At 38.3% G+C, this 26,436-nt stretch overlaps 2 protein-coding genes across 2 annotated transcripts; both read left to right on the top strand.

The window, feature by feature from the left end:
* Positions 1-3,066: 3,066 nt before the first annotated feature.
* On the top strand, positions 3,067-3,591 carry LOC104100424 (basic blue protein-like). Its single transcript, XM_009607643.4, has 2 exons — positions 3,067-3,190; positions 3,398-3,591. The coding sequence occupies exons 1-2, from the start codon at positions 3,067-3,069 to the stop codon at positions 3,589-3,591; spliced, it is 318 nt and encodes a 105-aa protein (XP_009605938.2).
* A 9,533-nt stretch (positions 3,592-13,124) lies between these two features.
* LOC138902983 (uncharacterized) lies at positions 13,125-16,207 on the top strand. Its single transcript, XM_070190908.1, has 2 exons — positions 13,125-13,971; positions 16,020-16,207. Exons 1-2 carry the CDS (start codon positions 13,125-13,127, stop codon positions 16,205-16,207), a joined length of 1,035 nt encoding a protein of 344 aa, XP_070047009.1.
* Positions 16,208-26,436: the final 10,229 nt, after the last annotated feature.

Genomic DNA, 26,436 nt, shown 5'->3' on the forward strand with positions numbered 1-26,436 from the left:
GTTTACTATCACTAAGAAGACAAGCTCGAACAATTCCTAAATTATAATTATTAAGATTCTTGTATCTAATTAACTAATAAATTAAATTAGTAGATTAATAACTAGGGATACTAAGGTTTGGAAACAAGATTAAGGAAGTCTAGAGTTATGATTTCCCCAATTGTCGGAATCCTTCCCGCTACGTCTTCTATAATTTCGCCTAAGTATTCTCTACCGATCGTGAGTACTTCGCGTGTCGTAATTCTCTTCCGAGCAACTACCACAATTTACTAGATATATTCTTCCGAACATCGCTAGCTGACACTAATTCACCGCTCACTAAGATCGCACCAATGTTTCGTTATTCCTAATCCCACCTTTAAACCCTCTGTATTTATTCCTCACATACGTTAGGAATGATGTTGTTCAACAACTATCTAAATATGTACTATTTTCCAAGCAATACACATTAAATAGGCACAGCCAATTGAGGGCCCTTCAATTAACTAAGATAATCATGTAGTTGAAAAAGAAGAGAAAATCCAACGGCAAAATCATATTAAACGCAAGAGAAAATCATCCTTCAAAAGGGTCCATCAAATCCTAGATAAAAGAGTTTAGCTACTCATAACCATACTAATAATCATGATAATAATTGAAAGCATTAAAATATAGATTAAGAAAGAACGGAAGAGAAAACTCTTGTGATTTGTTGCTTCCAAGTGTTCTCGTAGCATTCTTGCCTCTCCAATAATGTCCAACCCTTTCTCAACTCATTTAGGGAGTATTTATATGTTAGGGCCGAAATTCCTCATTCCAAATCTGGGTTGGAGTCGTTTAACCCGCGACTTTTAATTATCGGGCTATAGACCTCGCGAGGCCATGCTTATAGTGCGGTCAGCCTGGCTACAGAGCTGACTACAGATGGCCTGTAGCGCGGTCAAGCTGGCTAGAGCTGGCTTTACTTGGTCTGTAGCACGGTAAGGTAGGCTATAGAGCTGGCTTTACTTGGTCTGTAGCACAGTTTGGGTACTTGATGTTTTTGTGCTCTTTTCTTGCATTTTTGTCCTCTTTTTGTGCAACTTTCATTCGATTCTTTCTTCCGATGCTCCTACACATAAAACAACACAATTTAGCTCAAATATCGCACAATTAATCACTAAACCAACAAAATATAAATGTACTAAAAGTATAGCATTTTGGCCGAACATCACATATCATTTGCATTTTAAAGGTAACATACAGGTGTTGAAGTTTTATATACTTTTAACAAACTTTAATTTAGAGTTTACTGTGTAGGCACTTATTGGATTGAGCTAACACAAGGGCTACATAAACGTTTAATACATATCGGCCCAAATAAATATATGGATCAATAGAGTTAGTAGAGTAGAAATGATACAGGTAGCCACTTTAAAGGGCTGTTATTTAGAAATTAGCCAGTACATCCTAAATTTTAGTTTTTTAGTTTAATTTTTTAGGACAAAAATGTCCTAAGTTGTCCTCAAGTTAAGATTTTTAGTTTCAAATTTCAGGACAAAATAAGTATTGGCTAATGCCTAAATAGCATCCCTGAGAATGACTATCTGTGCACTTGCCCCGTTAGTAGATTTCTGTCAAATCCAATTACACGTATTTAAGTGAAATCCAATTACGTTGAGTTGGATGATCTTGGTAAATAGACACTTTTCTGGTCAGTTATTAGAGTTTAGTCATATTTTAATTTGTATTTGCAAATTAGCCATTTATTAATGCAAAAATACAAGTCTTGATAAAAATACTCCTATCTAAAAATACGGAACAATTCCAGGAACTACTACATGACTTTGAATATTTATAAGTTCAAAATTCAAGAATTGTTCTTGGAGTTTGAATGACCTTAAGCAGTAGCTCTCTATTATTGAAGTAAAATGTGAATTCAAAAACCATGATTCATTCCGTAATTTTCTTGATTTTTGCACTAGTAAAGGTTACAAAATTATTATTTTTCTGAATTTTGTATTTAAAAGTAAAAATTACTGACGTATAATGTGAATTCAAAAATCATGAATCTTTCCTGGATTTTGTACAAGTAAAGGTTAAACAATCACTAATCTTTCCTGAATTTTGTATTTAAAAGTTAAAAATTACTTAAGTATACTGTAAATTCAAAAATTATGAATCTTTCCCGAATTTTACACTAATAAAGGCTCAATTTAATCTTTCCTAAACAATTTTAGCCTATGTTCTTTTCTCTTGCCTAATTTAATCTATTATGTATATAATTTGTAACTTCTTTTTACCTATTAACAGAGTATTGCGGAAATATGTGTTAGAAACTTATTTGAGAGTGATATTCATGTTTATCATTACACATTTAAGCATCGTTGGGTAAATTAAAATGAAAATTAAAAACTCTATTGTTCAAATTCTAAAAGCTTGAAAACTCACAAATGATTTTTGTGATTTGTCCAAAATTTTAACAAATTGATGATTGAGGTTCGTTAGGGGTGTCATTTCAAAGGTGTCATTTGAAACTCAACGACTATTATACATTTCTGCTTAATACATGTTGACCCAAATAAGTAGAGTTAGATTAATTCATCAAGTTCAATAACATGTATTTAATTGAAATCCAACATTTTCGAGTATCAACGTTGAGAATAATAAAAAAATACACTTGTAATGAATATTTAATCAATACTAATCTGGAAATCTTTGTATAGATTTAATTTCACCTAAACATTTATGTTAAGTTCTATATTTGAAAAATAAATTGTCCTGTTGTCACTTGTCCACACCAAAAGTCACACTTTTCAACATGCTGTATATTAAGCAGATTTCATGAAATCTACATTGCATAATATAGTCAAAATCCGGAGAAATTAACATTGTTAGCAATAGTTGGGCACTCTAATTAGTGCCACTATAAATAGCCACAAATTCTAACTTAAGGTATTCACCTAAGTTTAAAGTCTTAGGACTACACCTTGTTAAATTCCATCCCCCTATATTATATACAGTTTCTACTAAGAGACGTAATTACTACTACTAAGTAGAAAAATGTTAGGGAAATTAAAAGGGTCTGCAATTTTTTTGGTCATATTTATGGTGTTATTTGCCTTCGAAACAACAAATGCAACTACTTATAATGTTGGCGATGATGGTGGTTGGGATATGGGCGTTAGCAACTGGCCTAATGGCAAAAATTTCAAGGCTGGCGATGTGCTTGGTATGTATAAATTACGTGAATAAAACTATTCGAGCGAGATATAATTTTTTTTAGAAGTTGTTAGAGCAAATTTATTATTGAAGTCTTTTTAAATAAGTTAATCCATGTAACTGCTTATTTATCACAGCGAGAAATTAATCAAGAACTCATCTAGTATTAGATATTTCATGACTTTAACAACGTGTTTTTTTTCTTTTTTTTTTGCAGTATTCAATTACCCCAAAAATGTTCACAGTGTGGTGATAGTGAACAAGGAGAACTACGATAGTTGTACGCCTTCTGGAAAAACATTGACTTCTGGAAATGATAAAGTAACACTTGGCAAGGGCACGAGCTACTTTATTTGTGGGAAGCCAACTCATTGTCAATTTGACCAAAAGATTGCAGTTACTGCTAATTAAATATATTTAAGAGGAGAAAATGTAAGAGTGTCAAATTATTGGTTCATGATTTCAATGAGGTCATATATTTTATTAGTGGCATTCTAGTTATATCAAAGTTTGAATATATTTCAGATAAATTTCTTAGCCTTTTGATATTGGGAATATATCGATCCCTTCACATTTAATTTAAATTAGAAAAAGAACGATTTGAGACTTTGAGCTAAAAATCAACCAACAAATGAGATAGTCGTGCTGGAGTTTCCAAAGATCCACAAATTACAGCCTACTTATCATGTAAAGGCAAATATTTCCATTTTAACTGCAGAAAATTCTTTTTAACGATAACACGTTGAAAAAAGTGTTCTTTCAACGTGTCCTACCGAACCAGAATTTGAAACTTGCTATCCTCTTACCTAGCAGGCAAAAATTTACGTCCGTGGAAAGGGGATCTCCCGGAATACGTCTGTAGTCCCAATTTAAATATGCAACGCAAGATGAAATGACAGGTATGACATCGAGTTATACAGTTTATACTGGACACAGATAAGGCAAATAAGGACATAACTTAACATGACGCACAGAATGTCAATTAGGCAGTTAAAACACGTAAGCATGCTTTTCTAGTCTAAACTACATAATTAAACATATTAGTACAATTAATAAGAGAAATAATTTATGATTTAAAAAGGTTAAACAGGATTTTTGCAATAATAGCCCGTGTACGTACTCGTCACCTCACGTACACGGCGCCCACACACCAAATAATATCAAGATATCCTAAGGGGGAAGTCCCCAACACAAGGTTAGGCAAGCCACTTATATTGAACCGCTCAAATCAACTCGATATCACGTTCTTGCCACGAGTATTCGACTCCAAATGGCCCGAATCTATTCAAAACTGTACAATACCATCAATACGCACTAATGGAATGAATCCCACAAAAAAACTATAAAAATTAAGCCAAAACCCGAAATTGGCTCAAACTCCCCCCCCCCGGGCCCACGTCTCGAAACCCGACAAAATTCACAAAACTAGAAAGCTCATTCACTCACGAGTCTAACCATATCAAATTTACTAAAATCCGACATCAAATGGTCCTCCAATCCACAATTCCAACTTCCAAATCCCTTGCCTCCAACTTCCAATTTCTACCTTACATACACATTAACTAGGTGGGAAAACACATGGCAAGGCAAGATTATTGACCAAAAATAAGCACAAGGGACTTACCTCAAGAAATGCCTCGAAAATGCTCTCAAAAATCGCCCTAACCCGAGTTTGCAAAGCCAAAAATGATAAAAATCGCGAAGCTTTTCGGTATTAATCACTCCCCAGGTATTTTCGCACCTGCGGGAGCGCTTGTGCGGAAAACGTGCACATCTGCGCAACTCACTTACCCCCTCTGCCTTCGCACCTACTGCAAAAGGGCCGCACCTGCGCACTCGCGCCTGCGGACGTCCCTTTCGCTTCTGCGCAACTTGCGCATTTGCGAACAGCCTTGCGCATTTGCGGGTATCGCAGATGCGGAACTTCCTCGCACCTGAGACCCCAGGCCAACTCTCGACTTCTCGCATCTGTGCTTCCATCTTCGCATGTGCGGCTCGCGCACCTGCGGTCTATTTTCCGCAGGTGCGAAACACCAGAACCAGCAAAGGCACCAGATTTTCCTAAGTCCAAATTTCTTCCCGTTAAGCATCTGAAACACACCCGAGGCCCCGGGGACCTCGACCAAATACACCAACCAATCCTAAAACACCATACGAACTTAGTCGAGCTCTTAAATCCCATCAAACAACGCAAAAATCACGAATCACCTTCCAATTCAATTTGAAAGAACTTGAAACTTCAAAATTCTACAACCGATGTCGAAACCTATCAAATCACGTCCGATTGACCTTAAATTTTGCGCATAAGTCATAATCAACATTACGGACCTACTCCAACTTTCGGAATCGGAAAACGACCCCGATATCAAAAATTCCACTACCTGCCCAAAACTCCAAAAATTTGACTTTCGCCACTTCAAGCCTAAATGAGTTACGAACCTCCAAAACACAATTCGGACATGCTCCTAAACCCAAAATCACCTAACGGAACTAACGGAACCGACGAAATTCTATTCCGGAGTCATCTTCACATAGTTCCGACTACGGTCCAAATCCTAAGGCTTAAGCTCTCATTTAGGGGCTAAGTGTCCCAAAATACTCCGAAACTCAAAATCAATCATCCCGGCAAGTCACAATAGCAGAAAAAGATTTGGGAAAAGCAGTTAATAGGGGATCGGGGCTATTACTCTCAAAACGACCGGCCGGGTCGTCGCAATATATATATATATGTTTTTATTTTTTTAATTATATTTACTTAAATTATGTTGAAACTTATTTTATGTTATGTTGTAATTTTACATAAGAGTATGACGTTAATTATTTTTGAATTGTGAATTTATGTTATAATTTCGGTTCAATTTTATTTGCTTTAGTATTATTGACTTATTAATTCAGATTGCATGCCATTCAATTTTCAATTAGAATTTATAGATTATTGTTTTGTAAAATATTTGAGTAATGTTACGGCATTCTATTTATAAATATTAATCTTTTTATCAAGCATGCTGTGATGACCCAAAATGTCATCTTTAAATTTAATAATTAATTATGTGTTCTAAGACCTCAAAAAGTACTATTTATCATTCCTCAACTTGCGTGTGCAATCTGTAAAATTTTTTGGAAAGTTTTTATTTGAAAAATGGATTAAAATATGAATTAGAGCTTTAAAACTCAACTAAGTTGACTTCGGTCAACATTTTGAGCAAACGGAGTCGGATCAGTATTTTGGCAGTTTCAGTAGGTCCGTATCGTGATTTGGAACTTGGGCGTATGCCTGGAATCAAATTCCGAGGTCCCTAGCCCGAGATATGGAATTTTGATAAAAAATTAAAATGTTTAAGTTCAAATAGTGATCGGATGTCTAATTATGTGAAAACGACCCCGGAATAGAATTTTGATGATTCCAACAGCTCCGTATGGTAATTTTGAACTTAGGAGCGTGTTTGAAATTTTATTTGAAAGTCCGTAGTTAAATTAGACTTGAAATGGCTAAAAACAAGAATTTAAGTTTGGAAGTTTGACCGAGAAGTTGACTTTTTGATACCGGAATCGGAATCCAGTTCCAAAAATTTTCATAGCTCCGTTATGTTATTTATGAATTGTGTGTAAAATTTGAGGTCAATTGGAGTTGATTTGATAGGTTTCGACATCGAATGTAGAAGTTGGAAATTTTAAGTTTCATTAAGCTTGAATGAGAGCATAATTCGTAGTTTTAGCGTCGTTTTATGTGATTTGAGATTTTAAATAAGTTCGTATGATATTTTAGGACTTGTTGGTATATTTGGTTGAGATCCCGAGGGTCTCGGGTGAGTTTCGGATAGTTAACGGATCAAAAGTTGGACTTCAAACAGTTGCTGCAATTTTTTTTTCCTTTATGGTGGAAATTCTAGCCCAAAATCGAGGCCTAAGATCGAGGCCCAAAATCGAGGCCAAGGATCGAGGCTGAGGATCGAGACTGATGATCAAGGCCGAGGATCGAGGCTGAGGATCGAGGCCATGGATCGAGGGCTGCTTGGGCAGAATTATAAAAGAGGGCATTCGTCCCATTCGCCATTTTTAAAAATTGGAGCTTGAGCATAGACGATTTTTGATAGATTTTCAAGGAAAAGACAGTGGGGTAAGTGATTCTAACTTGGATTTGGTCTATAAACATAAATATATCTTTGTTCTCATCATTTAATTAGTGTTTTGAGATTGAAATTTGGGAAATTTTTAGAAATCTCATAGAAACGAATTTTTGAGATTTCGGTATCGATTCAGAGTCAGATTTGAGTGAAACTAGTATGGGTGGACTCGTAATTTAATGGGTTGTCGGATTTCATAACTTTTGCCGGATTCCGAGACGTGGGTCCCACAGACGAAATTTTAATTAATTTCGGAATTTTTATTTAAAATATAGTATTTTCTTATAGAATTGATTCCTATAATTTTTAGTGATTGTATCGAATTATTTTAGCTAGATTTGAGCCAAACAGAATTGGATAATCGTGAAAAAAGCCTTCTAATGGATTAAATTGGAGCAAGACGAGGTAAGTCTCTTGTCTAACCTTGTGGGGGGAAAACTACCTCATAGGTGATTAAAATTAAATAATTATTGCTAATTGTGGGAGATACGTACGCACGAGGTGACGAGAGTCCGTGCGTAGCTACTATTAATGCTAAAGTCCGGGTAGTTTAGGACTCAAGCATGAATTACTTGTGTAAATTATATTCTTTATTTAATTAATATTATTTGACATATATATATATATATATATATATATTGTGAACTGTTAGCTAAAAATATTAAAGGATGAAAATCTCATATACTTGATTTTCTGTTTATATTAATTAATTGTTAAGAGAAATTATTCTTCCTCCCGAATTTATTTTATAATAAATATACTCTCCATCCGGAGGCACATAAGAAAATGTCCTCCTTTCTTGTGGAGCGGGCCGAACGCCTCGGCAGGATAGATGCATCTATGGATCGCACCGCACGTCCCTCGGCAGTGTACACGACACTCTAGATCGGGCCGTACGTCCTCGGCAGAAATCGTGCTTAATAATAATAATAATAATAATAATAATAATTACACAATACTTTGACGGTTTATTGCAGCTTGTAAAGCAATTTGATAAATTGAAAATTCATTGAAATTGAATTGCAGCTTGTAAAGCTATTTGATAAATTGGAATTTTTATTGAAATTGAAGGATTTAATATATATATATATATATTGAGAATTATTGCGTTTTGAAAGAATTTATATATATATATATATATTGTTTTGAAGGAATTTAATTATTTCTGCTGGTTAAATAAATTATTGTTATATTCTGTGAATCATGTTGATTTAAATATTCTAGTTTTATTTTAATTATTATTATTGACCCATAGTGAGTGTCAAAGTCGGTCATCTCGTCCCTACCCCTTCGATATTAGGTTTGATACTTACTGGGTACACGTTGTTTACGTACTCATACTACACTTGCTGCACGTTTTGTGCAGGATCTGAGACAGGTACTAGTGGAGGACCTATCATCACATATCCACGTCATCCCGAGACATAGTGGTGAGCTGCCTTTCTGAGCCGTTCTGCAGCTACTAGTATCTCTTCTTATATTTACATTCTGTCTATTTCATTTCAGACAGTATTTGGAGTTTTGTATAATATACTAGATGCTCATGCACTTGTGACACCAGGTCTTGGCATATAAACATTGGTAGAATTTTGTATTTTATTATTTTCTTGGATTAAAAGTTTAATCAATATATGCTTAATTTATTAGTTGGCTTGCCTAGCTGTAGTATTGAGCGTCATCACGACCTATAGGTGAAATTGGGTCGTGACACATGCAGTCGGCGATGTTCTTACAAAATATGTACTTTTAGTTTTTATAACTAATTAAAGTAAAATATTATTAATATGAAAAATACATGTCAATTATTATTACAATATTAGTTACAAATATATGATTAGTAATTAATATATTTTCAAGAAACATATGTATCTTAAATATCAAATTTAATATTATTTATAAAGGCATATATTTGTTAAATCTTAACTTTTAAGTTTTGGTAATTAATTTATATTTAAAATTTAATCTAATTGTGTAATTACACTTGTGTAACCAAGCAGTACACTTGTAATTGCACTATAAATATATTATGACAAACATGTTGTCGTAATTACAATACTGTATAATTACTAGGTTGTGTAATTACACCAATTCTAATTACGTAATGGCCTTCCAAACAGGCCCTTAATTATTCAATATTTTGCATTTCAATCTGTTGTAACATGCTTTTTTTACGATATTTTGCATGTTGCAATGTTGATTCAAAAACTAATATAGATAGAATTAGAAATTTTGAACTAAGCCCCAACATAGAAGTTGAAAGGGCCAACGTTGTAAAAATAGTGTGGGTTGGCCAATTTTCAGATTGGTAATAAAAAAAATAGTTAGTGTTTGTAAATTCATTGAAAAATAGCCGCTATTTTATGCAGAGATAAAATTTGGACAAAAATATCCTAGCTAAGACACGGTAAGTTACAACATAATATGCTTGATTATAGTGCTCCTGCGTATAAACTTTTAGCATATTATGTTGGAACTCCAACACATTATACTGAAATCTCATATGTAAAAAAATTCGAACTCCAGCATATTATCCTCAAACTTTTTTAGATTATAAAGGATATTTTGCTCTAAATATCGATTACTTTTGAAACTGTGGCTATTTTTCTATTACTAGTTATAAATCAGGATATTTCTTGTCACCCAGAGTTATAAATAGGCCCAAAAAATGATTACAATCAAACTTCTCTATAACAACCTTGTTTGTTCCGATATTTTTTTAGCTTTTATAGTGAATGACTATTATAAATCTATAACAACATTTGACGTTTAAATATTTTTTGGCTGTTATAGATAAAACTTATCCAAAAAATTATTATTATTTATTTTGTAATGTTACATATAAAAGATAAAAAATTATTCAAATTCAAAATCTCAAAAGATATGCATATCTCACAAGGTAAATATTGAAGAAAGCTAATACATTATTAGTAAATTCATAACTAAACGTTCAAAGACTTGAACTCCAACGCACACATATTAAAGCTACTTGGAAAATAATATCTTTCAGGATTGATGGAAGAATTTTGTAATTGTAGTTGTTTCGTAGATTTCATTTTGTTACTACCGATATAACGCTTGATCGACGGAAAAAAAAAATACATACTATGAGACCTTTCAATAATAACATTTTTATATAACAGTCATTCACTATAAAAGCCAAGTTTTTCCAGAAAAGATTTTTTAAGTTATATTTTACCTCTTTATAACAACTTTTTTTACCTATAACAGCAACATCCATATTTATAGCATAATGCTCTTTATAAAATTACTCTTCTATAACAACCATATAGAATATTTAAGATTACTAATAATAATTCTAAATATACACACACAATCTTTTCCATTGAACAAAGTTTCTATCTTGCATAAGGCATAAGATTTTAAGATTTGCACATCACATATTTTCCATTAGATATCTTGTTGCTAAAAATTTGGACGCGAATCTTCACATATTACTCATAGGGAATGATATACCAGCATAGCAAAGTATCAAAATTTGTCTATTTGAATAGTTCTCCATGAAAGACTTGGGAGAAGCAACTTATATATTGGGAATAAATATATGTAGAGATAGATCGAGGAAGCTGCTTGGGCTTTCCTAGTATTTGTACATTAATACCATTTGAAAAGGTATAACATGGATAATTTCAAAAGAGGCTATCTACCGATAGGCACTGGAATTACTCTTAGTGGGGAGAATTGTACTAAAACACCTGAAGAGAGAAACACATAAGTAGGATCTCATACGCTAGTGCAGTGGGAGCTATCATGTATACCATGACATGTACACAGTCTTATGTGGCTTATGCACTAGGAGTGACTAGCCGATATCAGGCAAATCCTGGTAAGAAACATTGGAAGGTGGTGAAGACCATTCTTAAGTACTTAAGAAGGACTAAAGACCAATTCCTCACTTATGGAGATTCTTAGTTGAAACTTGAAGGTTATACTGATGCAAGTTTCTCTTCAGATAATGATGATAGCAAATTTATTTTTGGTTATGTATTCACCTTAAATAGTGGTGCAGTGAGTTGGAAAAGTTGCAAACAAGCTACAGTAGTTGATGCAGTGATTGAAGCAAAATATATAGCAGCTAGTAAAGCTGCTAAGGAAGTTGTTTGGATGAAAAAGGTTCTTAACTTAACTTGGCATGGTTCCTTCAATATAAGGTACAGTTACATTGTTGTGCGACAATACTGGAGTCATTGCTCAAGTAAAAGAACCAAGATCACACCAAAAATCTAAACACGTTCTACGAAGGTATCACTTGATAAGAGAAATCATTGAACGTGGAGACATCTAGATTCAAAAGGTGGACGTATTCTGGGAGATCCCCTTGTACTGCATATTTACTTTGGGACTACGGACGTATTTCGGGAGATCCCCCAGCACTGCATATTTACTTTGGAACTACGGACGTATTCCGGGAGATCCCCCTATACTGCATATTCATTTGAAACTACGGGACTGTATCCCGAGAGATTTCCCACTGTGTTTACCTTGTTTTGAGCCGAAGGCTCCCTTAACTGTTAAATTTTCGAAAATTTTCTTTAACTGTGTTACCGTAAATTCTACTTATATCTTTTACTGTTTAATTTATTATATTTATTCCGATAGGGCCTTGACCTGACCTCATCACTACTCGACCGAGGTTAGGCTTGGTACTTATTGGGTACCATTGTGGTGTACTCATGCCCTTCCCTGCACATGTTTTCGTGTGCAGATCTAGGTACGAGCTATCAGCCTTGGGGTTAGTGCGTGCTGCTGATTCTAGGAGACTTCAAGGTACTTCTGCTTGCGTCCGCAGATCTTCGGAGTCTCCTTCTACTCCCTCGCCTAGATACTTTCTTTATTATCCTCAGACTTTTGTATAGAGCTACATAGATTTTAGCAGCTTGTGAGTTAGTGATATTCCGGGTCTTGGGAAATTATTTTGTATATGCCGAGTGGTACTACTCTTGGCTATTTATAATATGTTGTTTATCTTTAAAATATTGTATTTCTTTATATTTTATGCAATATTAGGCTTACCTAGTTGTAAAGACTAGGTGCCATCACGACACCTTACGGAGGAATAATTTGGGGTCATGACAAGTTGGTATCAAATCACTAGGTTCGTAGGAGTCGCGAGTCATAAGCCGGTTTATTAGAGTCTCGTGGATCGGTGCGGAGACGTCCGTACTTATCTTCAGGAGGCTATGTAACTGTTAAGAACAATCACATTTCTTTGATTTCCTTGTCGTGCGAGTTATTGACACCAAAAATTCTAAGATTCTATTCTATTCTTTCTCACAGATGGTGAGGACCCGCAATGGGAGGACTGACGTTCAGGCACCTGAGCCCCCTGCCAGAGCCACTAGAGGCCGGGGTTGGGGTAGAAGACGACCACGCGGTGCAGCCCGAGCACCTGCGAGAGCTGCGTCAGAGGAGCCCCCAGCAGCTCCAGCTGGAGGGCCAGCGCCAGAGATCCCTATTGCTACTCCAGCCCTCCAGGAGACTTTAGCTGAGTTCTTGAGCATGTTCAGCACTCTGGCTCAGGCTGGACTATTTCCGATAGCTCCCGCTGCATCTCAGGCTGAGGGAAGGGCACAGACTCCCGCAGCCCGCACCCCTGAGCAGAGGGTCCAGGTTGATCAGGCCCTAGAGAATATTCCTATGCCCCCAGTGGCTCCGGTTCAGCATAAGATCAGGGTAACTGCTTCTGAGGCATAGCAGCTCAGACTTGAGAGGTACAAGAAGTACCACCCACCTACTTTCAACGGACTAGCTTCAGATGATGCTCTGGGTGGTCTTGAGGAGTGTCATCGTATTCTCCGCACTATGGGCATTGTGGAGACGAGTGGTGTTTCTTTCACCACTTTCCAGCTGAGGGGACCAGCATATCAGTGGTGGCGTGCCTATGAGCTGAGTAGTCCAGACGAGGCAGCTTCACTCACTTGGACTCAGTTTTCAGAGTTGTTCTTCTGTGAGTATGTTCCTCAGAGCCTCAGGGATGCTTGGCGCATAGAGTTCGAGCAATTGCATCAGGGTTCTATGACTATGTCGGAGTATGTAGTCCATTTCAGTTGGTTAGCTCGCCATACGCTGGCTCTGGTTGCTACAGTCAGAGAGAGGGTTCGTCGCTTCATTGAGGGACTCCACCCCAGTATTCGGACCAGTGTGGCCAGGGAGTTGGAGATAGACATCACTTATCAACAGGCAGTGAGCATTGCCAGGAGAGTGAAGGCCATGTTCGCCCGTGACCGAGAGGAGAAAGAGGCCGAGAGGTCTCAAGAGACTGGTCATTATTCAGGAGCTCGTGCACCAGCAGCACGCTATGGTAGGGGTTTTTTGAGTCACCCTGTTCATTCAGCTCTTCCAGCAGCCAGCAGTGTCCCAGCTCCTCCTAGACCTCCGAAGCCCTATTATGCACTGCTAGTATCCAGTATGTCTCCCACTCGAGGTGCTATTACCGGCCAGTCCAGCAGGCCAGTTCCTAGTCAGTCTCAGCCGCCGCGTCCTCCGAGAGGTTGTTTTGAGTGTGGTGACACTCATCACCTGGTTAGAGATTTCCCTAGAGCCAGGAGAGGTGCACCTCCACAGACTTATCAGCCTCCACGTGTTCCATCGGGTCCTTCGGTCATTCTTCCAGCACCAGCTGCCACCCTACCTCCTCAGCTAGCTCGAGGTAGAGGTCGGGACGGTCGAGGTCGCCCTAGAGGGGGAGGCCAGGCCAGGTACTATGCCCTTCCAGCCCATTCAGAGGCCGTTGCTTCAAATTCAGTCATCACAGGTATCGTCCCTATCTGTCATAGGGATGCATCAGTATTTTTTGACCCAGGCTCTACGTATTCATATGTGTCTTCTTATTTTGCTCCACATTTGGGGATATCTCGGGATTCTTTGAGTTCCCCTGTTTATGTATCTACTCCTGTGGGAGATTCTCTCATTGTGGACCACGTATATCGGTCGTGTTTGATTGCTCTTAGTGGTTTTGAGACCAGAGCCAATTTGTTATTACTCAGTATGGTAGATTTTGATGTTATCTTGGGCATGGACTGGTTGTTGCCCCATTATGCTATTCTTGATTGTCACACTAAGACCATGACGCTAGCTATGCCAGGTTTGCCGAGATTAGAGTGGAGATGTACCTTAGAGTATACTCCCTACAGGGTCATTTCATTTCTTAAGGCTCAGCGAATGGTTGAGAAGGGGTGTGATGCGTATTTGGCCTATGTGAGAGATGTCAGTATTGATACCCCTAAAGTCGGGTCAGTTCCAGTAGTGAGGGACTTTCCAGATGTGTTTCCAGCTGATCTTCCAGGTATGCCGCCCGATAGAGATATTGATTTTGGCATTTATTTGTTGCCGGGCACTCAGCCCATTTCTATTCCTCCCTACCGAATGGCTCCTCCTGAGTTGAAGGAGTTGAAGGAGCAGTTGCAGAACTTGCTTGATAAGGGCTTCATCAGGCCCAGTGTATCACCTTGGGGTACTCCGGTCTTATTTGTAAAGAATAAGGATGGTTCTATGCGTATGTGTATTGATTTTCGGCAGTTGAACAAGGTTACAGTGAAGAACATGTACCCATTACCTCATATTGATGACTTATTTGACCAGTTACAGGGTGTCAGGGTGTTTTCCAAGATTGACTTGCGTTCTGGCTATCATCAGTTGAAGATTCAGGAGCCGGACATCCCGAAGACTGCTTTCAGGCCCAGATATGGTCACTATGAGTTTCTTGTCATGTCATTTGGGCTGACCAATGCCCCAACAGCCTTTATGCATTTGATGCACAGTGTATTCCGGCCTTATCTTGATTCCTTCGTCATTATGTTTATTGATGACATCCTGGTATATTCCCGGTCTTGGGAAGATCATGAGCAGCACCCCAGGACCGTGCTTCAGACTTTGAGGGAGAAGAGGTTGTATGCAAAATTTTCTAAGTGTGAATTTTGGCTTGATTCATTGGCATTCTTGGGCCACATAGTGTCTTGTGATGGGATCAAGGTAGATCCGAAAAAGGTGGATGCAGTGCAGAGTTGGCCTAGACCATCATCAGCTACGGAGATCCGCAGTTTTCTTGGTTTGGCGGGGTATTACCATCGCTTTGTGGAGGGATTTTTATCCATTGCAGCACCTATGACCAGGCTGACCCAGAAGGGTGCTCCGTTCAGGTGGACCAAGGAGTGTGAGCAGAGCTTTCAGAAGCTCAAGACAGCTTTGACTACAGCCCCGTATTAATATTGCCTACAGGTTCAAGGTCTTAAACTATCTATTGTGATGCCTCGAGGATTGGCCTTGGAGCGGTATTAATGCAGGACGGTAGGTTGATTGCCTACGCGTCTAGACAGTTGAAGGTGCATGAGAAGAATTATCCAGTTCATGATCTCGAGTTAGCAGCTATTGTTCACGCCTTGAAGATCTGGCGTCATTATTTGTACGGTGTTCCCTGTGAGATTTACACTGATCATCGGAGTTTGCAGTACTTGTCCAGGAAAAAGGACCTTAATTTGCGTCAGTGGAGGTGGTTGGAGCTACTTAAAGACTATGATATCACTATATTATACCACCAGGGGAAGACCAATGTAGTGGCCGACTCCTTGAGTCGCCGGGTAGAGAGTTTGGGGAGCTTGGCATATCTTCCGGCAGCTGAGAGGCCCTTAGCCTTGGATGTTCAGGCCTTAGCCAGTCAGTTCGTAAGATTGGATATTTTAAAGTCTTGCTGGGTATTAGCTTGTGTGGTTGCTCGGTCTTCTCTTTATGACAGTATCAGGAAGCGCCAGTATGATGATCCTCATCTTCTAGTTCTTCAGGAAAAGGTTCGTCGAGGTGATGCCAGAGATGTGACTATTGGTAATGACAGTGTGATGAGGATGCAGGGCCGGATCTGTGTGCCCAATGTAGATGGGCTTCGGGAGTAGATTCTCGAGGAGGCTCACAGCTCGCGGTACTCCATTCATCCCGGTACCGCGAAGATTTACCAGGATTTGAGACAGCACCACTGGTGGAGGAGGATGAAAAAGGATATAGTTTGGTTTGTGGCCAAGTGTCTCAACTGTTAGCAAGTCAAATATGAGCACCAGAGGTCGGATGGATTACTTCAGAGGTTAGAGATCCCAGAGTGGAAGTGGGAGCGGATCACCATGGACTTTGTAGTTGGACTTCCACGGACTTTGAGAAAGTTCAATGCTATTTAGGTGATCGTGGACCGGCTGACCAAGTCAGCCTATTTCATTCCAGAGTTGACTTCATACTCTTCAGAGAGATTGGCTGAGATTTATATCAGTGAGATTGCCCGCCTTCATGGTATTCCAGTATCCATCATTTCAGACAGAGGTACACAGTTCACATCCCGGTTTTGGAGAGCCGTACAGCAGGAGTTGGGTACTAGGGTAGAGCTGAGCACAGCCTTTCACCCTCAGACGGACGGGTAGTCCGAGCGCACGATTCAGATTCTTGAGGATTTGCTCCGTGCCTCTGTGATAGAGTTTGGAGGGTCATGGGACCGATACTTGCCACTTGCAGAGTTCGCTTACAACAACAGTTATCATTCTAGCATTCAGATGGTACTGTATGAGGCTTTGTATGGTAGGCGGTGCCGGTCCCTAGTGGGATGGTTTGAGCCAGGCGAGGCCGATTGTTGGGTACAGATTTGGTCCAGGATGCCCTGGATAAGGTGAAGGTGATTCAGGAGAGACTTTGCACAGCCCAGTCCAGGCAGAAGAGTTATGCAGACCGTAAGGTTCGTGATTTGGCATTTATGGTTGGTGAGCGGGTCTTGCTTCGGGTATCGCCTATGAAGGGTGTCATGAGGTTCGGGAAGAAGGGCAAACTGAGCATGAGGTTCATTGGTCCTTTTGAGATATTGCGGCGAGTTGGGGAGGTTGCTTATGAGCTTGTCTTGCCTCCCAGCCTAGCAAGAGTTCACCCGGTATTCCAGGTGTCCATGCTCCGGAAGTATCACGGTGATCCGACTCATGTATTGGATTTCAGCTCAGTCCAGTTGGACAAAGATCTATCTTATGTTGAGGAGCCAGTGGCCATTTTGGACAGGCAGGTCAGAAAGCTCAGGTCAAAGAATATAGCTTCAGTAAAGGTCCAGTGGAGAGGTCGGCCGGTCGAGGAGGCAACTTGGGAGACCGAGCAGGATATGTGCAGCCAGTACCCTTATCTTTTCATAGTTTCAGGTATGTCTTATACTCGTTCGAGGACGAACGATTGTTTTAAGAGGGGAGGATGTGACGACCCGGCCGGTCATTTTGAGAGTAATAGCCCCGATCCCCTATTAACTGCTTTCCCAAAATCTTTTTCTGCTATTGTGACTTACCAGGATGATTGGTTTTGAGTTTCTGAGTGTTTTGGGACACTTAGTCCCTAAATGAGAGCTTAAGCCTTAGGATTTAAACCGTAGTCGTACCTGTGTGAAGACGACTCCAGAATAAAATTTCGTCGGTTCTGTTAGCTCCGTTAGGTTATTTTGGGTTTAGGAGCATGTCCGAATTATGTTTTGGAGGTTCGTAGCTCATTTAGGCTTGAAATAGCGAAAGTCGAATTTTTGGAGTTTTGGGCCGGTAGTGGAATTTTCGATATCTGGGTCATTTTCCGATTCTGGAAGTTGGAGTAGGTCCATAATGTTGATTATGACTTGTGCGCAAAAATTGAGGTCAATCAGACGTGATTTGTTAGGTTTCGACATCAGTTGTAGAATTTTGAAGTTTCAAGTTCTTTAAAATTGAATTGGAGGGTGATTCGTGATTTTTGAGTTGTTTGATGGGATTTGAGAGCTCGACTAAGTTTGTATGGTGTTTTAGGATTGGTTGGTATGTTTGATCGAGGTCCCGGTGGCCTCGGGTGTGTTTCGGATGCTTAACGGGAAGAATTTGGACTTAGGAAAATCTGATGCCTTTGCTGGTTCTGGTGTTTCGCACTTGCGGAAAATAGACCGCAGGTGCGCGAGCCGCACATGCGAAGATGGAAGCACAGATGCGAGAAGTTGAGAATTGGCCTGGGGTCGCAGGTGCGAGGAAGTTCCGCATCTGCGATGCCCGCAAATGCGCAAGGCTATTCGCAAATGCGCAAGTTGCGCAGAAGCGAAAGGGACGTCCGTAAGCGCGAGTGCGTAGGTGCAGCCCTTTCGTCGCAGGTGCGAAGGCAGAGGGGGTAAGTGAGTTGCGCAGATGCGCATGTTTTCCGCTCAAACGCACCCGCAGGTGCGAGCCCAGGTTCCGCAGGTGCGGAAATACCTGGGCAGTGATTAAAACCGAAGGGCTTCGCGATTTTTATCATTTTTGGCTTTGCAAACTCGGGTTAGGGCGATTTTTGAGAGCATTTTCGAGGCATTTCTTGAGGTAAGTCCCTTGTGCTTATTTTTGGTCAATAATTTTGCCTTGCCATGTATTTTCCCACCTAGTTAATGTGTATTTAAGGTGAAAATTGGAAGTTGGAGGCTAGGGATTTGGAAGTTGGAATTGTGGATTGGAGGACCATTTGGTGTCGGATTTTAGTAAATTTGATATGGTTAGACTCGTGAGTGAATGAGCTTTCTAGTTTCGTGAATTTTGTCGGGTTTCGAGACGTAGGCCCGGGGGGCCGAGTTTGAGCCAATTTTGGATTTTGGCCTAATTTTTATAGTTTTTCTTATGGGATTCATTCCATTAGCGCGTATTGATGGTATTGTACAATTTTGAATAGATTCGGGCCATTTGGAGTCGGATACTCGTGGCAAGAACGTGATATCGAGTTGATTTGACCGGTTCGAGGTAAGTGACTTGCCTAACCTTGTGTTGGGGACTTCCCCCTTAGGATATCTTGATATTATTTGGTGTGTGAGCGCCGTGTACGTGAGGTGACGAGTACGTACACGGGCTATTATTGCAAAAATCTTGTTTAACCTTTTTAAATCATAAATTATTTCTCTTATTAATTGTACTAATATGTTTAATTATGTAGTTTAGACTAGAAAAGCATGCTTACGTGTTTTAACTGCCTAATTGACATTCTGTGCGTCATGTTCAGTTAAGTCTTTATTTACTTTATCTGTGTCCAGTATAAACTGTATAACTCGATGTCATATCTGTCATTTCATCTTGCATTGCATATTTAAATTGGGACTACAGACGTATTCCGGGAGATCCCCCTGTACTGCATATTTACTTTGGGACTACGGACGTATTTCGGGAGATCCCCCTGTACTGCATATTTACTTTGGGACTACAGACGTATTCCGGGAGATCCCCCAGCACTGCATATTTACTTTGGGACTACGGACGTATTCCGGGAGATCCCCCTGTACTGCATATTCATTTGAAACTACGGGACGGTATCCCGAGAGATCCCTCAGCACTGCATATTTAGTTTGGGACTACGGACGTATTCCGAGAGATCCCCCTGTACTGCATATTCATTTGAAACTACGGGACGGTATCCCGAGAGATTTCCCACTGTGTTTACCTTGTTTTGAGCCGAGGGCTCCCTTAATTGTTAAAATTCTAAAAAATTTCTTTAACTGTGTTACCGTAAATTCTACTTATATCTTTTACTGTTTAATTTATTATATTTATTCCGGTAGGGCCTTGACCTGACCTCGTCACTACTCGACCGAGGTTAGGCTTGACACTTACTGGGTACCATTGTGGTGTACTCATGCCCTTCCCTGCACATGTTTTCGTGTGCATATCGAGGTACGAGCTATCAGCCTTGGGGTTAGTGCGTGCTGCTAATTCTAGGAGATTTCAAGGTACTTCTGCTTGCGTCCGCAGATCTTCGGAGTCCCCTTCCACTCCCTCGCCTAGATACTTTCTTTATTATCCTCAGACTTTTATATAGAGCTACATAGATTTTAGCAGCTTGTGATTTAGTGATATTTCGGGTCTTGGAAAATTATTTTGTATATGCCGAGTGGTACTACTCTTGGCTATTTATAATATGTTGTTTATCTTTAAAATATTGTGTTTCTTTATATTTTTCGCAATATTAGGCTTACCTAGTCGTAAAGACTAGGTGCCATCACGACACCTTACGGAGGGATAATTTGGGTCATGACAAGTCCGAAGCTAAAATGGGGATGTCGGGTTGGTTCGGACCCGACACCCCAATTAGGGTTTTTAATCTATTTATTCTGACTTTTCGATTTGGTGTAATTTTCGGTTCGGTTGAACAACCCTAGTGCTTTGCATGGATTCTATTAACCTCTTCTGAAATAAATTAACAGTACACTAAGGTGAATGCACATCAATACAAGCGCGTGGATAGTTAGTTAAAATTTCTAGAATTGACGGGTCAATTAATTTTGTAGCTCATTACAAACTTGTTTTTAGTTTTATGACCTTAACTCTTTTTTTACACATAAGAGATTTGTTTTACACGTAAGAGATATGTCTTTTACACATAAATAATCTAAATATATTATTTTCTTAATTTTAAATTTGTAAAGGGGCATGATGCACAAATAGTCCTATATTGACCACATGGGAGTCCACATATGCTTATAAATCACTTAAGTCAAAATTTAATCTTTCTCAAAATTCATATTAGAGATTTTTTAGGAGCTCTGAAGTTCTATTCGGTCTTTACTAAGGGCCCGTTTGGACATAAGAAATTTTTTTTTTTTTTTTTCAAAAAAAATTTATTTTTTTTCGAAATCAGCGTTTGTTCATAAAATTTTTAATTTTCGATTGAAGATGCATTTTGGAATTTTTCAAAATTTTGAAAAACTCCAAAAAGATGTTTTTCAAAATTTTCATTCAGGTTACTCACAAAATTTCAAAAACAACCCAAAATTATATTCATGTCCAAACACAAGTCTAATTTTCAAATACCATTTTCACTTGAAAATTTTTTTCACTTTTTTTGGGAACTTTACAATTCTTATGTCCAAACACCCACTAAATTAAGTAGGCATTTGGACATAAAAATTGTAACTTTTGAAATAAAATAGTATTTGGAATTTGAAATAATGTTTGAACATGTATTTCACTTGAAAAAATATTATAGTTTTGTAAGCGGGGATAACAAAATTTCTGAATATTTTGAAAAGTGGTCAAAACCACTTTATGATTTTTGAAAAATTCGTTTTCAAAAATTTTTCAAAAACTTGCAAAATTTCATGAACAAACACATTTTAAAAAAAAAAAATTGAAAAAAAATTTGTGGACATACGGGGCCTAAATCATCTCTTGGTATATAATGAACAAAACCGGTAAACGATTAGCGATATTGTCAATTTTAGATCTAATACTGTCAAACTTTTGGGTCAATTAATTTTGTGGCTCTTTACAAACTTATTTTTAGTTTTATGATTCTATCTCTCTTTATACATGAGAAATTTACTTTTACACATAAGAAATATGTCTTTTACATTACTAATAAGATCATTTTCTTAAATTATAAATTGTAAAGGGACATGATGTGCGAATAGCATCAAAAACTTTTCACTAACTCAATATCAACACATAAATTTATTCTCTTGTGACAAGCTTTATTAATTTCACTTTAAACATAATCAGAGAATAATAGGCTCTCACAAAATACAGGTGTATAACTGCAAATTCGAGACAAATCTGAGTGATATTTGTGCATTTTCTTATCGGTATATATACACGAGCTGAAGGATATATATTTCTTTGGAGGAGCAAAGTCATCACTGTCGGAATGGTTAGTGGCGAAACCAAGAATTTTATCTAGGGTGTTCAAACTTGAAAGAAATAAAAATAATTTTCGATAAAAGATGTTCAATATATGTTATATATTTTTAAAATTCAATATTTTACCTATATATACAATATAATTTTTCAACGAAAGGTGGTCAATTGACCATCCTTAGGGCTATGTAGCTTCGCCCCCAGGAAAGGCCACATTTTTTTTTACCTCAAGGAATTCAACTTTTTTTTTTGATGACAATAGTGGGTTGCTCTAGTGGCGAGCACCTGTCACGACCCAAAATCCCACCACAGGCGTCGTGATAGCACCTAGTCTCTAGGACTAGGTAAGCCAATTTCAATTACCTTTTGAAGCCATTTTTTTTTAAACTAACAACGAAAATAATTACATTATACAACCTCCCAACACTGATAGTACTGAGTCACGAACTCTAACTGAATACATGGAATGATCACGAGGATCGAATATGCAATACTGTTTGATTACAAATTAACAGTACAATGAAATGAAAAGACCCCAAGGGACTGCGACGATCAAGCAGCTCTACCTTGAATCCTTACGATCCCGTTGTAACTCTGGTCAAGTCCGATATCTCCAATACCTGGCTCTGCACAAAAATGTACATATGTGTAGTATGAGTATACCACGGTCGGTACCCAGTAAGTATCAAGACTAATATCAATGGAGTAGAGACGAGGTACAGTCAAGACACTCACTAGTCTAATAACCTGTGCAATATAATATACAAAATACTAGAAAAGAGATAGCAATAAGGGCAGGATAAAACAACCAGTGGTATGCGCAGCAAGATAACAAGAATACCATAAATATCACTCAACAATTAATAAATACATGTATGCCCAATCAATTCAAGTTTTTCAAATAAATATCCTTCACATATAATTCTTACGAATAAAACTTTTTTTTCAAATATAATTTCGTCAAATAAATATCTTTCAAATATAATTCTTTCATATAATTATTCTTGAATAAAAATCCTTTTAAATAAATATTTTGAATATAATTCTTTCGATTAAAGAGTCACCATGTGACACCTCGTTTCAAAATCATAAAAATACGGGGCTCGACCCATTTTCATATTTTCACGGCACCTCGTGCCCTTAATTAAATCATCATATTTCCCCGGTACCTCGTGCCCTCATTTCATATTACAACTGAACGGACAATTCACGTGCCAAATATCATTATCATTTCATCACAGCACCTCGTGCCCACATTTCATATCACAACCGCACAGACAATTTACGTGCCAATATCCCCATTTCATATCACAATTCACGGCACCTCGTACCCACATTTTATTTTATAAGCCGCCTGGCAATAGCCATAGGCTCCCATTTTCAACATAAATCAGATTATTATCAATTTACCAATAACAAGACAAATTGCACAAGGTATAAAAATAAACACAAGCAAATCACAACATCACATGAAAATTATCAACACCACAACCCCACACCATCACATATGGTCCCTGACAATAGCCACCCTTATCGCTCATATTGCCGCCCTTGTCGCTCCTATAGCCACCCTTATCGCTCCGCCCAGACAATATCAATAGCCACCCTTATCGCTCCTATTGCCGCCCTTATCGCTCCTATAGCCACCCTTATCGCTCCGCCCAGACAATATCAATAGCCACCCTTATCTCTCCGTCCGGATAATATTTCAACAAACACAATAACAGTGAAATGCCACCCTTATACTCACATAATATCAACAGTGAAATGCCACCCTTATCTCCCCAAAATAGTAACTCACACAACACAATAATTTACACGGAAAATTAACACGGCAACATAATAAAATCAATTCATATCACAATTTGCCCAATAGCCAGAACCAAATTCCAAAGATATAACAAAATTAATTAATTTCACAACAAATAACCCAAGGCTCCACACAATGTATATAACACCCAAAAATAATTAATAGAGATAGAAATTACTCAGCATAAAGCAAAACCTTCATTAATGCAAATTTAGATAATTATATTAATACTTATTCTTAAACTCACTTAAATTAATTATTTGCATAAGAAAATTCATATTGGAATTAATTTTCAAGAAATATTAAACCAACAATACTCACGAAATTTCATAAATATTTCAAGTAACAATCACATCAAATTATCATATAAAAACAAATTCAACAATAAGGATTTAGGCATGGCAAACAGATGATTTAATAATTTTCCACAATTTTTTAATTTACTACACAATAATGCCTTAGACTTTGATTCAATGAATTTTGCACGTATAAGCCCGAGTACGTACTCGTCACCTCGCGTACACGGCTTTTCACATTTCACAAATGGCAGATAAGACTCAATGCCTAAGGGGTAATTCCCCCACTCGAGGTTAAGCAAGACACTTACCTTTTTGAAGTTAGGCCGATAATCCAAAATCGCCTTCTTGCTCGAATTGACCTCCAGACCGCTCAAATCTATCCAAATTAATTGCATAACTTCATTAAAATTCATCGAAAATAATTCTGGATAATAATATGTCGACTTAAAATTTTATTCAAAAAAGTCAATAAAAGTCAAAGCGGGGCCCGTCCCTCGGAACCCGACATAATTTTTACGAAATTTGATCACCCATTCCGATATGAGTTCAACCATACTAAAATTATCAAATTCCGATGTCAAATGGACCTTCAAATCTTAAATTTGTAGTTTACGAAGTTTCTACAATTTTTTCCCAAATTTTTATCTCAAAGTACTAACTAAATGATGAAATCAGTGATATATTCATGTATATTAACCAAATCCGAGTTAGAATCACTTACCCCGATGAATTTCTTGAAAAACCCACGAAAAATCGTCTCCAACCGAGCTCCCAAAGTCCAAAAATAAAATAATAACCTAAACCTCGGATATATAGTGCACCTCTCGGATTCTCAATACGCTGACCGCGCATTTCCACCGCCCCCGCGAACGCCTCACCGCGGTCTGCGAAATTCTCACCTCGGCCGCGAAAGCTTGGTGGCTGCACTGCCAGGCTTTAGTATTCTGGCCATAACTTTCTCTACATATATCCAAATGATGGCATCTTTATCTTTCTTGAAACTAGACACGAAGGGCTACAATTTTCGTTTTTGAATCATCTCAAAATTCCCCGTGGATCAAAAGATATAGGCTTCTGAAGTCGGACCAACGGACTGCAGAACTTCCTGGAGCGCGGCCGCGGACAGAATTGCGCGGTCCGCGAAAATTTGAGCGCGGCCGCGAAATTCTGCAGCTGACAGCGTTCCTCCTTCGCCTCAGCGCCCAAAATGCGCGGTCCGTGGCCCTCCTTCACCTCAGCGTCCAAAAATGCATGGTCCGCGTCCCCGAAAGTGCCAGAATAATATTAGAGTGCTGAAATACCCGGTCTCGCTCAAAACTCATCCCGAAACTCATCCGGAATCTCCCGGACACAAATCATATATGAATTTCAATCACAAAACACGCTACGGACCTGTTCGCGTACTCAAAATACTGAAAAGAGATCGTCTTGATCCGATATTGACCATGGCCAAACTCCCAATTTTTCTTAACTTTACAAATCTCTCAACTTCTATGTTTTGCGCCGAAACGTATCAAATCAATCCGGAATGACTTCAAATTTTGCACACAAGTCATAAATGACTTAATGGAGCTATTCCCATTTTCGGAATCGAAATCGGACCTCGTTATCAAAAATTCACCCTCCGGTCGGACTTTTTCAAAATCTTATATTTTTCAACTTTCGCCAAAATGTGTCGAATTGTCCTACGGATTTTCAAATCCAAATCCGAACATACGCCTAAATCCGAAATCATCATACGAAGCTATTGCCATCTTCGAAATTCTATTTCGGGGTCGTTTACTCAAAAGTAATCTCTCCGGTCAACTCTTTCCATTTAAGCTTCTAAATAAGAATTGCTCTTTTAACTAAATTCTGAATCTTCAGTAAATCAAACTCGACCACACCCGCGGGTCATAATACATATTGTGAAGCTGTTCGAGACCTTAAGTCACTGAACGAGGCGTTAATTCTTAAAACGACAAGTCGGGTCGTTACAGCACCCTCCACTTCCAACTAATAAGTTGTGAGTTCGTGTCACCCCAAGAGCAAGTTGGGGAGCTCTTGAAGGGAGGAAATAAAAAAAATAAAAAAAAAAGTTCAAAGTTTTTGAATTACACCTACTGAGCTATACAATTCTTGTTAAGAGAATAAATTACTATTAAGTAGGAAAAGCCAGTGAAAGCGTGTCTGCAACTTTTTTGGTCATAGTTATGGTGTTGTTAACTATCTAAATATCTAACGCTAGCAGCTGGACATAGTGCATGTTGGCACAGAGGAATATTTAGTGTCACCGTTTAAAATTTGACTTTGTTAAAAAAAGTTCTAGAAAAACAACCCGCGCCAGAATGTTAAAGCACACTGTCAAAATTTAGAAGCACGATCACGCTGCTAGAGTTTAAAGCATGCTTCAAAATTTTGAA

The sequence above is a fragment of the Nicotiana tomentosiformis genome, chromosome 1 (genome assembly GCF_000390325.3).
Source record: "Nicotiana tomentosiformis chromosome 1, ASM39032v3, whole genome shotgun sequence".
NCBI classification, from domain to species: domain Eukaryota; kingdom Viridiplantae; phylum Streptophyta; class Magnoliopsida; order Solanales; family Solanaceae; genus Nicotiana; species Nicotiana tomentosiformis.